At 42.9% G+C, this 15039-nt stretch overlaps 1 protein-coding gene across 2 annotated transcripts; it reads left to right on the top strand.

The window, feature by feature from the left end:
• Window positions 1-453: 453 nt before the first annotated feature.
• Window positions 454-4065, top strand: LOC148005831 (major urinary protein-like). Of its 2 annotated transcripts, XM_087551622.1 has the most exons (7): window positions 454-732; window positions 1041-1174; window positions 1404-1477; window positions 2203-2313; window positions 2661-2762; window positions 2930-2975; window positions 3809-4065. In XM_087551622.1, exons 1-6 carry the CDS (start codon window positions 505-507, stop codon window positions 2953-2955), a joined length of 675 nt encoding a protein of 224 aa, XP_087407748.1. In that variant the 5' UTR covers window positions 454-504; the 3' UTR covers window positions 2956-2975; window positions 3809-4065. The 2 variants fall into 2 exon arrangements, with proteins under 2 accessions (XP_087407748.1, XP_087407747.1); XM_087551621.1 differs by lacking the exon at window positions 3809-4065 and having other exon boundaries at window positions 2930-3013.
• The last annotated feature ends 10974 nt before the right edge of the window (window positions 4066-15039 follow it).

The following is a 15039-nucleotide window of genomic DNA, read 5'->3' as shown; positions in this document are numbered from 1 at the left end:
TTGTGAGATGCCATGTGAGTGCTGGGAATTGAACCTGGGTCCTCAGCAAGAACAGGTTTCAAAGAATCTGCCTCCTACTTTTGACCTCCTTCTGACTTCCTTGGGCCCAGGTGTGTGCATGGTACACATGCAAAACCAATGCTCATACGCATGAAATGTGAATGAATCTTTTCAAAGAAAACCCAAGTAATTCATTTTCTTCCACACTCCACTCACGTCTTGAAGCAAAGATTCTCTCCATGCTTGACCTTCCAGTTCAGTACCCGCCCACTCCATAACTGGCTTTCTGATTCCAAGTCAGATCCAAAGGTGCATCTGGTTCCGGATGGCAGCCCTCTAGAACACCCACTGTTTCTCTTGGGAATATGTTTTGCGAAATGTATGAGTGATAGAATCAATCCATAGGAGATGACGTTGCCAAGTTTGAAAAGGGCAGGAACAATCCTTGGCTTCACATCAGTACATGAGAAAACATTCCACAAAGCCTGAGGGAAGGAGGCCCATATGAGAAGGAAAAAAAAAACAATCGAACCCAGAGAGAATATAAAGACGAGCAAAGTGCTGGAGGTGGAGTGTGGGTACCATCAGCAGAGAGATTGTCCCGACAGAGAGGCAATTCTATTCCCTACCAACATGAAGCTGTTGCTGCTGCTGCTGTGTCTGGGCCTGACCCTGGTCTGTGGCCATGAAGAAGAAGCTAGTTTCGAGAGAGGGAACCTCGATGTGGACAAGGTATGCTCAGGGAATAGTAACTTCTGTCTCAGAAAGTGTTTTGGAGAACTCTTGAAGCCAAGCGGGTCCTCTGAGGGGATGGGTACAGTGGCCTGTTCTATTAGACAAAGGAATGGCTTCAGACCTTGAAGTAAGACCAGTTGTATGCTATTCAGATCTAACAACATTTGGGGACCTCTGCTCTCACTGAGAGGCAGGGACAGAATGTTAGGTACTGTGACAACTCTATCAAGCCAAATTCAAGAAGAAACACGTCCATGCAGTATTCCTACCCACTTCTCCCTTAAGCATTTTCTTATCCATTACAGCTCAATGGGGATTGGTTTTCTATTGTCATGGCCTCTGACAAAAGAGAAAAGATAGAAGAGAATGGCAGCATGAGAGTTTTTGTGCAGCACATCGATGTCTTGGAGAATTCCTTAGGCTTCAAGTTTCATATTAAGTAAGTGAGCTGTCTGCCCTTAGCTGAGGGAGAAGAAATAAGAGCAAATTCGTAATTACTAAAGTATCAGACAGAAACAAAATAACCTTTAAAAAAAGCCATTTTGCTAATTTTGCAAAAATATTCAAAAGGTAAATGGAATCAGAAACTGGAGATACCTATAGAGTAGAGGGTGAAGAAGCCAGCCAGATCAAAAATCCCCTAAGCATCAGCTTTCTCTGTTTTACAGGGTAAATGGAAAGTGCAGGGAACTCTATTTGGTTGCCTACAAAACGCCAAAGGATGGCGAATATTTTGTTGAATGTAAGTACATACAAGGTCTATACGTCTATCCACAAGGATTTAGTAAACCCTACCAACTTTATCGTGTGTATATGTGTGTGTGTGTGTGTGTGTGTGTGTTTGTGTGTGTGTGCGTGTGTCTGTGTGTGTGTGTGTGTGTGTGTGTGTGTGTGTGTGTGTGTGTGTGTGTTGCTGGGGATTCAACTCAGGAACTTGCACCTCCCAGTCAAACTTTCTACTAGGGAACTCACCACAACCCCTTGTAGAATCTCAAGCACTTCCTGACATGGTTGATTTAGCCAGGGACATGGGGGCCATCTAGTAGTTAGAACCCTGTGGCAGGCAAGGGGGATAAGTATGGTGAGGTGGAATCTGATACTGTCCGGTAGCTAGCACCGGTGCACATTGATCAGGATGTAGCCATGTGAGAAAGCAGACTTATGAAAGATAGACGTGTCGCTTGAAGGTGCTGAGAGAGGCAGGTGAGCCTCAGAGAGGATGAGAGAGAGTGAGTCGCTGCTGTGGCTAAGTGTTGTCTAGTGGGTGTCGTCCCAGGACCCCTTCCTTAGAAGTTACTTCATCAAGTCCAGAAAGCTACAGATGGGAAGCAGCAGACATCCCTGCCCCCCATCTCTTCCAGGATATTTACTCTAATGATTTTCATCTTTGGGGTAGAACAGGTAAAGGGTTTACATAATTACTTGCAGACCAGAGAATTTCTGAGCTGTGTCCCATGTCCTCCACAGATGACGGAGGGAATACATTTAATATACTTAAGACAGACTATGACAGATATGTCATGTTTCATCTCGTTAATTTCAAGGACGGGGAAACCTTCCAGCTGATGAGTCTCTTAGGTAAAGTATTTCCACAAGGACATGGATCTTGGGGTGGGAAAACAGGAAGGAAACTCTAGCTTTAATATGGTCTTCCCAGCTTGGTCCTGCCTCTCCCTCACTTCCTGAAGGTCGACGATGTTCACCTGTACGCTGCCTCAAGCACAGTGATGGGCACACTCTGAAATCTCTCCGTGTGCCAGAAGGCCATTCCGTGGGTGCCACATTCAGGATAGATTGGACCCACACCTGTCAACCATGTCACCAGCCATTTTCTCAACCTTATGGGGGAGCCCCTGTCCCCTCACTTAGTTTTGTGGTCAATGCCTAGGACACAGCTCCTACACTCACTGCTGCTCTTTTCACAGGCAGAACAAAGGATCTGAGTTCAGATATCAAGGAAAAGTTTGCAAAACTATGTGTGGCGTATGGAATCACTAGGGAGAATATCATTGACGTAACCAAGACTGGTAAGTCAGGATTCACTTATTTTTCTCGTCCTGAATATTATATCATAGAAGAAATAAACCTGGGGGATTGGCTATCAGCCGTTTGTTGAAAGCTGGAGAGGCACCTCATTTCTTCGGGGAATAACGTGGACCTGGTACCTGAACACGTTCTTGTTCTCACCCTGCAGATCGCTGTCTCCAGGCCCGAGGTTGAAGAAAGGCCTGAGCCTCCAGGTGGGCAATCTCCAGTGAGAGCAAGGAGGGGGTGGGCATGGACCAGGCCTTCCAAAACCGTTAGTATTGTGCACACAAATTATTATAAGAAGAATTTGATAAGGAGTCTTTGAGGAGAGCTTGAAAAATGACTTTGAATTATGTGGATTTGTGACTATCTGGTCCTATTTTGAGCTCTAAAGTAAAGTGACACAAGCACTTAGGCAAGAAAACAAGTGAGTGAGTTTTCCATAGTTGCTGGATGGTTGTGTAAAAAGGGCTCAGCAATGTGTTAATTGTCATTAAGAGTTAAAGTTTGAAACAGAAAGTAGCAGGATGCGAGTATGACTGCTCTTCAGAGTCTGTGGTCCCACTGCTTCCCACTCTGGAAAATAAGATCTTCATCTGAACTCCGTACAACCTTGGCTTCTTACCTGGAATTGGAGTTGCATGATCTCCACTTCTCTTCCAGTTTGGAGAGCAGACTCCTTTGACCCGTCTTTCCCATTTCCCAAGACTTCACTCAGATAATGTAGGAAAGTCTTTAAAAGTGGCCAAGGCTTTCACCATTATTCCTCAAGGCAATGACCATTCTTCAGAGCTTCTTATGCGGAAGGTTGTGGAACCAAGCCTCAGACCTTTTGTTACTTCATTTTTCATATGCCATCCATAAGGAAAGAGTAATTTATTCTATGCCTTTAATCCCTGTTTTCTGGCAAATAATGTTGATTAGATTGCAGGGCAAGATCTATTTCTTCATACTTTGTTCTACATCATAGAGTGCCTCTCTGTCCAGAAGTCAATCCAAGAAGTGCTTAATGGGTTCCTGTATTCTTTCTTCCTGGATTACTCAGTGCTGAGTGGAGACTTCTCACCAGGACTCCAGCATCACCATTTCCTGTCTATGGAGCATCCTGAGCCAAATTCTGCGATTTGATTTCCATCTTGTGTCACAGAAAAGTGCAATCCTGGTCTCTCCAGCGTCTTCCCTAGTTACCCAGGACAACACATCGAGAATTAAAAGCTTTCTTAAATTTCTCTTTGCCCCACCCATGATCATTCCGCACAAATTTCTTGCTCTTGCAGTTCAATAAATGATTACCCTTGCACTTAAATGTATGTCTATGTGTCCAGAGGGCTAACCCATGAGAGAAAGAGGGGACCTCCTTAGTCCTGTACCCAAGATCCTTCCTCATGTCCCAGAATCTAATCTGAGTCTCAGGATTTCACCACCTCTGGAGCCGTCCCAAGACCTGATGAATGCTCTCTAGGGCTCCTGCCTTAGAGGCTTTATAAGGACCATAGACACATGAGACTTCCTGCACGATTATTCCATCCATAGACTATCTTTTCCAACAGATCGAGGAGAGACACATCTTTCTAAGGTTATGGCTGCTCAACATGGTTCAGAATATGCCAGGGGTTGGGGGATGTCTGGTCATTAGAGGCCCAATGGATAAAGACAAAAGTTTGCCCAGCACCCCATAGCATCCTCTGGCCCCTAGATCAAGAGATTAATTTGGTTCAAGCTCAGGATCCTGAATCAAGTTCTTGCTGTGGTTTGCTACAATATGGTAAAACGCTGTTCAGAGAGCCAACCAATTTTGCTGAAATCTCTCTCTGTCTCTCTGTCTCCCCCACCCCTGCCACACTCCACATCATTTTCTGACCAAAGCCTCCTCAGTGGCTTCAGCCGCATCCATGCAATACTGTGCCTGGCTTTTCACTTTTAGTCTTGGCAAAAATTTAAGAGAAAAAAACAAAACAAAACAAAAAAAAACAAAAACAAAAAACAAAAAACAAACCAAACAAACAAAAAAATCAAATTGTTCACAAGCTAAGCTATCCTTGAGAATACTTACAAAATTAGGTAAGAGTTCCAGTCCAGGACTCTGTGGAAGATAGAAAGTGGCCTGACAATGGTGCCATAAGTCTAAGGAGCACAACCCAGAGAAAGGTCCAGACAAACTCGCTAGTCCCAGATCAACATGGCAGCTGGAGTTCACCCTAAAGCCTTCCCCCTTGGATACCAAACACTTTGTGGAAATGAAATGTGAAATAGTAGAAACATTCAAAGCCAAGGAAGAAAGAAACACCAGAGACAGAGCCAATCCCTTTGTAAAGAAGAAGAGAGGGAAGAGGTGAGGGTTGATACGGTAGAACTGGACAAGTCTCTGTGGACTGAATAAGAATGATAGGAGTCAGTAACGTTCATGGATGTGTCTGTGGCGTTTCCTCAGAAGGAATGGGAGCAGCTGGAACCTTGGCAGAGAAACGAGTACAAGGGTACAAGCTAGAGAACTGCAGCAATCCAGCCTCAATAGGTAAGGACAGTTCCCCACCACCCAGAACATGTTCCCTGCAGTCCCTTCTTCCTCAAGCCCTTCATGTTTCTCCTTGATGTTTTCTTGTTTTGTTTTGTTTTATTTTGGTAGTGGTGGTGATGGTGGTGGTTGTAGGTCAGGGAGTTTTGTTCTCTTTTTAGTACTGTTAGGGTTTTCAATCTCAGCCCATGCCTGGACAGAAAATACTAAGACACCATGGGTTCACGGGGCGAGGTTTAATGAGAGAAGAGTAGAAGAGAGGAAAGGTGGCCAAGTCATGGGCACATGGGGGGAAGGGGTGAGAAAAGAACAGAGAACAATAAAGTGCAAGAGGAGAAAGAGAGGGTAAGACGGAATAAGAGGTGGGGGGGGCAAGCAGCTCCTTTTATAGTGTCAGGTATATATATGGCTGTTGCTAGGAAACTGTGGGGCAGAGCATACCTGGCTTCTGCCAAGTAGCTGTGGGGGTGGAACTTAGACAGAGTAGCAACAAGTGCTAGGAGTGATGCTTGTGCCATTGCCTCCAAAAGGGAAGGTGTATTTAAAAGGGTGGTTCATCGCATCCTTATTTTGAAACATAAGAAGTACATTAGCCTTGAAAGACCCTGGAGTAAAAAAGTTGGTGCTTGATTTCTGAAATGGTTGGTCCAACCCTCAGTGTCTAACATTTCTTATGAGCAGGAAATCATGATCCCAGACAAGGCCCAGTCTCTAAGTTGGATGGAGAAGAGGAGCGATGTTCTTCAGGAAAGGTGAATAAGGACAGCCCAAGTAGTCTGCACAGACTCAAGAAAACGGGAACCAGTGCAATAAGTCTTTAGTTTCTTGGTGGTAAGCTTGGAATTCTTCAAAGAGTAATTTGAAAACTTTCATTAGGGCTGGGGATACAGCTCAGAATAGAGAGTGATTTCTCACAAGGACCTAGATTGATCCCCAATATGTAAAAAAATTTTTTTTCTTAAAAGTGCCGGGTTTTTGTCTCTTAACCAGGAACTAGTAGAAACAATACCAGAATCTCCCACGAGAAAAGGAATTCACAGTACAGATGTTTTCTTACCTTGGAGATTCTAATTATCACCTTCTCCTGTAAACCTGTTCACATGAGCAGCTTGCCACAAGCTTTTATTTCATGGAGAAGAAAAGAATGGGTGAATGGAACCACTTAATTACTCCTTAAATCACTGCTTGGATGTGGTAGTTACCCGCTGTAGCGCACTTTCAAATGGTCAGAGCGAGTTGCCTGGCTCAGGGGTAGGCATGCATAATCTCTTTATAGAAGAGGTGCAGCAATTCCAAATGCCATGCTACAGGGTAGAGTGAGATTCATGGTCTTCCATAAGGAGCAAGAGTATAGTCAGTCACCATTCTGACAGTGGTAGGGAGAAAGCTGAAATCCAGGGCTCAGTAGCCTGAGGTCACCTCCCTCACCTAGCCCTTTCCCTACTGTATACTTATTGCTTAGCCTCCAGAAGACTCTTCAATGTTCAATCTCGTTCCTCTTCACCATATTTAAAAAAGAATCCTCAATTTTCCCTGTCCTCTCCCTGCACACCAGTTCCCTAATTGTCATATTTTCTCATAATAAATTTAGACATTCTTAGATCAGTCTCTTTTCTGCATCTCTGGAGATGGTGGACACTCCTAATAATTTTGTTTCCTTCCATTGCCTACAAAACTCCTCATACCCCTGCTCTGTAAGTGTCCATCCGTCCTTAGTCCCTGGGATGATTTCAATGAGATATCCCCCCATAGTCTCAGGCATTTGAGACATCACCCAGTTGGTGGGTGTTTTCATTAGGGCTGGCCCAACTGCGTTTGTGCCACACACAAAGGTATGGCCTGTTTCCTACTTACAGTTCAAGATGTGACTTTCAGCTTCCTGCTCTGTGACGGGCCCTTGCTGCCATGCCTCCCTGTCATGACTGTAGAGAGAGAGATATCTCTCTGTAACCATCTGCCCCCTGTTGTCACTGTCATGGCATTTTATCACAGCAATATGAAAGTAACTAATGCAATCACTCTATAGTTAACCTTCTTGCCCTCTAGTGCCCTTGTTAATGGCTGTCAACTTTAAGTTCTTGCTGTGTCTTTATTTTTTTCATCTTTATTAACTTGAGTATTTCTAATTTACATTTCGATTGTATTCCCCTTCCCGGTTTCTGGTCCAACATCCCCCTAGTCCCTCCCCCTCCTCTTCTATATGGACTTCCCCTCCCCATCCTCCCCTCATTACCACCCTCCCCCCAACAATCTCGTTCACTGTGGGTTCAGTCTTGACAGGAACAAGGGCTTCCCCTTCCACTGGTGCTCTTACTAGGCTATTCATTGCTACCTATGAGGTTGGAGCCCAGGGTCAGCCCACGCATGGTCTTTGGGTAGTGGCTTAGTCCCTGGATTTCTGTGTCTTTAAATGGATGAGTTATCAGCTCCCCTTACTTTGCTGATGGCTCCTGAATGTCATGTGTCCTGGTGTTCTAGTCCTCTATTGCATCTTTCCAAAAGATCTCCCAGTATGTAAATACAAGCTAATTTTTCTAGACTGGCAGCTTCTAGGTGGACATCTCCGACGTCTTTGTCATACCTTCTTATTGGAGTGTCTTGTAGGAAATTCAGCTATAGAAAGTCTCATATTTATTAGTCAGAGGCTCCCTTAACCCTCTCTGCTTTTGACCTGTGTTCCCTGATCCTATTGTCAAGTCCCATTTGTTGGTTTTTCTTAGTTGTCACTGACACTACACGAATCAGGCCTGTCTTATCTCTAAGACTAGTACTTAGGAGGGTTTAACGAGTCCACGTTCCCTGATTCTCGCAGTACAGATGTGTCACTCATAAGCATTACCTGCACTTGCAGGTCCCAGTGAGCCCATGCTTCAGTTTCTGAAGTGACATTTCGTTTCTCTTAAAATTCAGGTTCCAGTTGCTGTCTCAAATTAAGAAAATTATTTTTCTGAGAAGGGGGATACACACACCTCTGATCTTGGCACTTTGGAGGCTTAGGCAGAGAGATCTATGTGAGTTTGAGGCCAGCCTGGACTACAGAGTGAGTTTCAGGATAGCCAGGGCTATACAAAGAAATCCTGCCTTGAAAAACAAGAAAAAAGCAAGAAAGGAAGAGAAAATGATTTCAAAGTTAAGCAATTATTAGTGCCGTGGTATGATCTTGTCGAGTAGTAGGACTGTGATTCACAAAACCTTCATAGTGAAGTTGTCTTTTCATACTTTCTGTCTTTTGGGGGAGTGGATACCCATTGTGACAGCTCCATCCATCCCTGTAGGAAGTTGGTTATGGGGCTAGAGAGATGGCTCAGTTTGTAAAGTACTGGCCTCATGAGCATGACCCTGAGTTCAGCCCTTCAACCTCCATGTAAGAAGCTGTGTCTAGAGGTGCACACCTGTAATCTGGCACCAAGGCGGTGGAGACCGGAGCTGGGACTTGTTGGCCAGTGTGTCTAGCCAACTGGTGAGCTGTTTGGTGAGAAACCTTGTTGCAAACCTAAGATGAAGAAAACAGTCAGGAGTGGCTTGATGACAAACTGGCATGCACATGCATGGGCATGTGGATATGTGCACACATCCAGATGAACATGTGTACACACGGGCAAAGTTTGTTTTAATCTTACATGTCAAGAGAACGGTGTAAGTCTTGATTACTTCCTTTTAAGAAGGAAATTTGTCCCTGTCTTCCCCATCATCACTGGGTATCAGAAGATGGAGAGTCCTGCTGCCCAGAGAGTCCTGCTCATCTCTCTATCCCAGGGTGTGAGTCTTGAGTCACTGGGTGAAAGAGTGGCTCCAGTTCAGCTTTTCTGGACTCCCCCTTCTATGATATACAGATTTCCACCAAACACACACTCTCTCTCTCTCTCTCTCTCTCTCTCTCTCTCTCTCTCTCTCTCACACACACACACACACACACACACACACACACACACACATCACAAAGACACACATATGTATTTCTATTATGTAGCCCTGACTGGTCTGGAACTCTGCCTCATGAATGCTGGGATTAAAGATGTGTGATACTATAGTTTACCCCAAACCAGCATCTCCTAAATGCCCTCCATAAAAGCGAGAATTCCAGTCATCCATTCAGATGCTCCGATTTTCTGCATAGAAACTGGAGTGGCTATTCACTCTTACTATGTTTCTCTCTTTAAATGTTTAAAACTCTTACCTCAGATGATTTCTCCATTCCATTTCTATGCAGAGAGCTGGTAAGGGAGTAGGCTGAGAGAAGTAGAGCGTTCCTAAATGTACATTTTTGAATTGGGCAATGTGTAGGAAAAAGAACATGAGCAAGTGTTCGGGCCATGAATCAACTTGAAACTGGCCATCACCTGTTGGAATGGTGACAGGATCAAAGGCATGCATTCCACAAGTCACTGGGAAAACAGGTGGACACCCCTTGTAAACCCAGATGGTAAAGCATCTCCCAAGTGAGTTGCTAGGCATTTCATGACTTTGCAAAAGCATCAGGGAACTTAGAGGAACCATGGAGTTGTTGGTTGTTAGTAAGAATGTCCTTGGTATGTTGCTCATGGAAGAGAAGGGAGGAGCAGTGCCCTTCGTAGTGCCCCAGTCATCTGCTGACTCTTCAGTTCTCCTTGGAAGATGTGTTCTGTTTTAGTTTATTTTAGGTAGCCTTAGTAAAATTAGAGGGATTTATTGAAGAGGCAAAAGTACACCTCTTACAACCCAAGGGTAGAGACTTTAGCCAGACTCCACGAGGAACAAGAACTGTCAACTTAGAGGTCACAGGGAAGTGAAATTATGCACACTATGTTCTTGAGAACAAGTAGTCCTACATTTCTGCTTCCCTCTGTGTGTGGGTAAGTAGGATAAGTATGGCTTTTATAACACTTACATCATGGCATCCTAAATTTAATCACAGTGGGGAGACTAGTAATGCTTTGCTATGTAGGCCCGGCTGACCTCAAATTTATGAAAAGTTATTTCAGCCTCCCGTGTACTGGGAATAATAGGCATGTGCCACCATACCTGGCATAACCACAAATCTGTTTTTTAACTTAATGCATTGTTTGTTCAATATTCCTTGTGTGTATTTCATCTTCTACCCTAAGGTTACAAGATCATGTTTCTAAGCAGCCAACTCTTTCAGTTGTCTTTTCCCTGGTTTACTGTAGCTTTCTTTCCATTTGGTCCAAGAGGACAGAGACAGTCCTTCCTGACACTTATTTTATTATTGGGATGTTAGGGTGGTACATATTCAACCCCACCAAGGAGGGCATCTCTTTAGGAAACTTATAACGAAGTTCATTGGGGGTGCAGAAACTCACAAGTATCTCTCATCAATTCTCTTCTAGAGGTCCAACAAGATGGTGCACAGACGGAGGGGAAGCAGAAATTCCAAAGGAAACTCACTACAGAAATGATATTCAGGAAGAAAACTTCAAATAGTAAGAAAAGCAGTGAGTGTACTTTGTTGGAGTAGAAAAATGACCATTCAAAACATGATCCTTCTGAAAAAAGATTGCATAAATCCAATTTGTATGGGAAGAACTTGAATCAGAATTTAGACTTACCCAGTCGGATTATAATCTCTGCGAAAAAGAAACCCGATACAACTTACGAATATAGGAAATCACTCAGCCATTCTGCATCCGATGTGAACAGAGATGAGATTTCAACTAGAAAGAAATGTGACAAGTCACCCAACAATAAATTGTTTGGTAAAGGTGACAAAAACCAAACAGGCAAGAAATGTGAGAAAGTATGCTGTCATAGCGCGTCCCATACCAAGGAAGACAAAATTCATACCGGGGAGAAACGGAAATCGCCCCGCCGTAGTCCATCTAAACCCAACAAGGCTCCAGGCTCTGGGAAACCTTATGAATGTAATCAATGTGGGAAGGTCCTCAGCCATAAACAGGGGCTCCTTGACCATCAAAAACTTTTAAAGACAGGGTACAGTGCTCCTGAAAAACAGTACTTGTGTTAACACACACACACACACACACACACACACACACACACACACACACACACCCATTTGGGAAAATGGTAATTAGAGCAACAAACAGTAAAATACAATAATTCATGAACTTTTTAGGCATGTGCTTAGCCACCACAATTAGTATTTAATTTGCATTTATGCTTACTGCATACTACCGCCTGTGTAAAATACAGGTGAGGGTATCCTCTGGTATCGTGTAGCTTTCTTTGTTAGTGTCTTTGTTAGCTTCTGAATTAATAGAAAACTCTGGGGAGTTGCTTTGTTTTGTTTTGTTTTGTTTGAGACAGAACAAACGGCCTGGAATTTTTTATGTAACCAGGCTGACCTGGAACATGTTATGTAGACCGGGATTGCCTTGAACTCACAGAGATGTGCCTGTCTCTGCCTCCCAAGTGCTAGAATTAAAGACTTCAATAGAAAGTCCTTGAGATCAGGAATCCAAGTAGGCACACTCTGTAAAATACAACTCTCAAGACAAAAGTTTAGAATCGAGATATCTTTTGGTTTGATTCTCCTGAATAAATTTTTCAGGCAGTCTACCTCTATCAAATCTGATCAGTATGACTCTGTGAGGTTTCCAGAGCCTAATCACACTTTTAAAAAAACACAAAGACAAAATATTTCTCCCAAAATACTGTGTTCCTTAGTCTGAAACCAGAAAAGCTTGTATCTTGCACTCTCTCCCAGAGTAATAATATAACCATAAAACTCAAAGTCACACCCATCATGAAGACTAAACAATTTTTTAAAAAGGAAGTAAGCTAAACAATGAGCCTGATAGGCTTTTGTACTCTGGGATATCAGGAAATTAACCCAAAATTCCCGTGGAGCCCACGTTAAGAGAAGCTGAGCTTCCTGTGGTGGTAGATATCAAAAGTAACCACAAACCCTTGCTAGCCGGCATCAATGAGCCATATGGCCTTTAGCGGGGTAATTCATAAAACAAACCAAATACGTTTTATCAATTCCAGTATCAATAAGCAACCCATCAAACCAGGAATTTAGCCCAAAATATCTCAATCTGTCAAACTCTCTACCCGGAGCCACAGATTTTTATTTTACCTTAATAACTTCTATAATATATGCCTGCATTCACTCTCCCTGGTGTTACAAACCTTAATCACAACTCTCTACTTCGAGGTAGTGACTAATTTTTCCCTATCTAAGTTCCGAACCATAGATGAAAATCACCACATGATTCGAGTAATCTCTTTCCTCTCCTTAAAACAAACTTAAACAGCTTCTATCAATTCTAATACCAATAAATAACTTAAAACTCAGGAATTCAACCCAAAATATATCCATCTGTTAAGCTCTCTACCTGGAGCCACAGATTTTTCCTTAACCTTAATAACTTCTAAAATATATGCCTGAATTCACTCTCCCTGGTGTTACAGACATTAATCACAACTATCTACTTGGTTGTAGTGACTAATTTTTCCCTAAGTTCTGAACAGCTGGCAATGTGTTGTAGTGAAGGCTACTTGTTATATCGTTTAAGTACAGAAATCAGATTGTTGAACAGTGTACATAGTATGTTCTCACTGTGGACAAAGACTGTGTATGTGTGTCTGTCTTTTTATGCCTCTGTGTACATGTATATGCACTTATACCGATATATTTGTATATGAATAGACTTGGTTTGTTAACCTCGAAGAAAATAGTGGCTACCACTGAACACAGGAGTGCAGCATGGATGTCTGACATTTTTATCATGTACATGAGACTTATTCAAATATATATCACATTAAAATACTTTTATATGTACAAATTAACACAGTTTAAAAATATAGCCGAGTCTATTCCACAGTGCTATTTGACAAAGTGACCTGAGATTTATATACTCATTTATGAGCAACAAGTTTGAAGTATGGCATTAAACCTTGATATTCATGAAGACTTTCTTGTAGAACACAGATTTTGTTAATATGACTCATAATTGTAACTACTTTATTTCTCTTGTTTGCTATTAAAAACTAAGAATGGATTCTTGTTGAAGATGAGTTTCTATTTCATATTCAGAATGCTAATTCACAAGTGTCTTAGCCGAGGATTTCAGCTGTATTGCGACAAATGCCTCCACACCCTGTTCTTACCCAGAAGCAGATACCTCTGCTCACTCAGCTTCTCACAGAGTCTGCTTCAGAATGCTTGGCGGGGAAGCATTCCAGAAGGTTCTGTACAGCAGCATGATTCTGTTTTCAAGAGACCTGTCTGCCATTGCAAACCATTAGCTAGGTTCTATTGCTGATAAGACACCATGACTAAAAGCAAAGGGTTCATTTCATCTGGTAGCTTAGAGCTCACCATCCAGGGAATTCAGGGCAGGAACCAAGAGGTAAGAGGTCATAGAGGAGTACTGCTTACTGGCTTGCTTCTCATAGCATGCTCCACCTGCTTTCTTGTACATTAGGACTGTCAGCCCAGAGTGACCTCTCCAATAGTGAGCTAGGAAGCGTTCTCAAGCCAACCGTCAAACAAGAAAGTGCACCACAGGCTTTCCCACGTACCCTTCTAGCAGGAGCATTTTCTCAGTTGACATCCCCTCACACATCATAATCCCAACTCGGGAAACTGGTTTAAGATTATGTCTCTGAAGCAAGCTTACAAAATACACTCTTGGGCTGGAGATGGCTTGGTCATTAAAGGATAATCTCACAACCAGAGGAAGAAACATTCAGTTCCCAGCACCCACAGCAGTCTCTCCAGTCAAAACAAAGTGAAACAAAACAAGACAAAAACCGGCCCATCTCACCCCCTTCCCTGAAAAGAAAATATTCGATTGTCTGTAACCTTTTATATTCTCACAGCATATTCATTAAATCCCATCTCAAAACACCATGGCCCAGTCGTTAGAACTTGTCTAGTCCTGTTCCGTCCCCCTCAGTATTTTATCTACAAGCAGTGTAGCACAATAGTAGGCCCCAAACATAGGTGATTAAATACTTCATTCTGGTTCTTCCCAACGTCCTCATTTCAGAGAACAATGAGCATAAATATGGGCAAAGTCTGTGTGTTCACATGTGCATGCTTGTAATGGGGGATTATTGATTACCCTAGGAATATTGTGCTTTCATATCCAAATAATTGCTCTTCAGTGAAGAAAGTGCAATATGAGATCCATTGGCATTGGTAATTTCTCTCCAAGTGGAAGTCCGGCACTGTACACAGAGCTGCAGAAAGCCTGCATCTTTTTTTTTTTTTATGTATGTGAGTACACTGTAGCTGTCTTCAGACACCAGAAGACGGCATCAGATCTCATTACAGATTGTTGTGAGCCACCATGTGGTTGCTGGGAATTGAACTCAGGATCTCTGGAATAGCAGTCAGTGTTTTTAACCGCTGAACCATCTCTCATCCCCAAGCCTGCATCTTTTTAGAAGGGTATCCTGAATGGTAGACATTAGTGTTTCGAGTCATTTTGTGTAGTAAAAATAAATTCTCTCTTTGGTGAATGAGAAGAAAAAGTAAGAGAACTAGATGTCAGGACTGAGGGTGGTTCAGTAGACACTGAAGTGTAAGGATACGGACCAGCAACTACATGGAAGGAAGGCCAGGCATGCACAGGTTGCACCAAATCCAGGTCAAGCATCAGAGAACTCCAGATTTCTCCCCACTATATCTAATTGTCAGAATTTAAGTGACTACTTCAATGAGCTAGAAAGAGGCTCTGCTTGGCCACAAATGTGCACTGTACTTGTGTCTGTCATATAGCAGTTTTCTTCAAACCAAAACTTCTGTTCTTCAGGGTTCTAAAGCATGTGCTCAGAGAGTCCTAAAGAAG

The sequence above is a fragment of the Rattus norvegicus genome, chromosome 5, assembly GCF_021556685.1.
Source record: "Rattus norvegicus strain SHRSP/BbbUtx chromosome 5, alternate assembly SHRSP_T2T, whole genome shotgun sequence".
Lineage (NCBI taxonomy): Eukaryota > Metazoa > Chordata > Mammalia > Rodentia > Muridae > Rattus > Rattus norvegicus.
The sequence above is the reverse complement of the archived record's forward strand: the minus strand, read 5'-3'. Positions and strand labels throughout refer to the sequence as shown.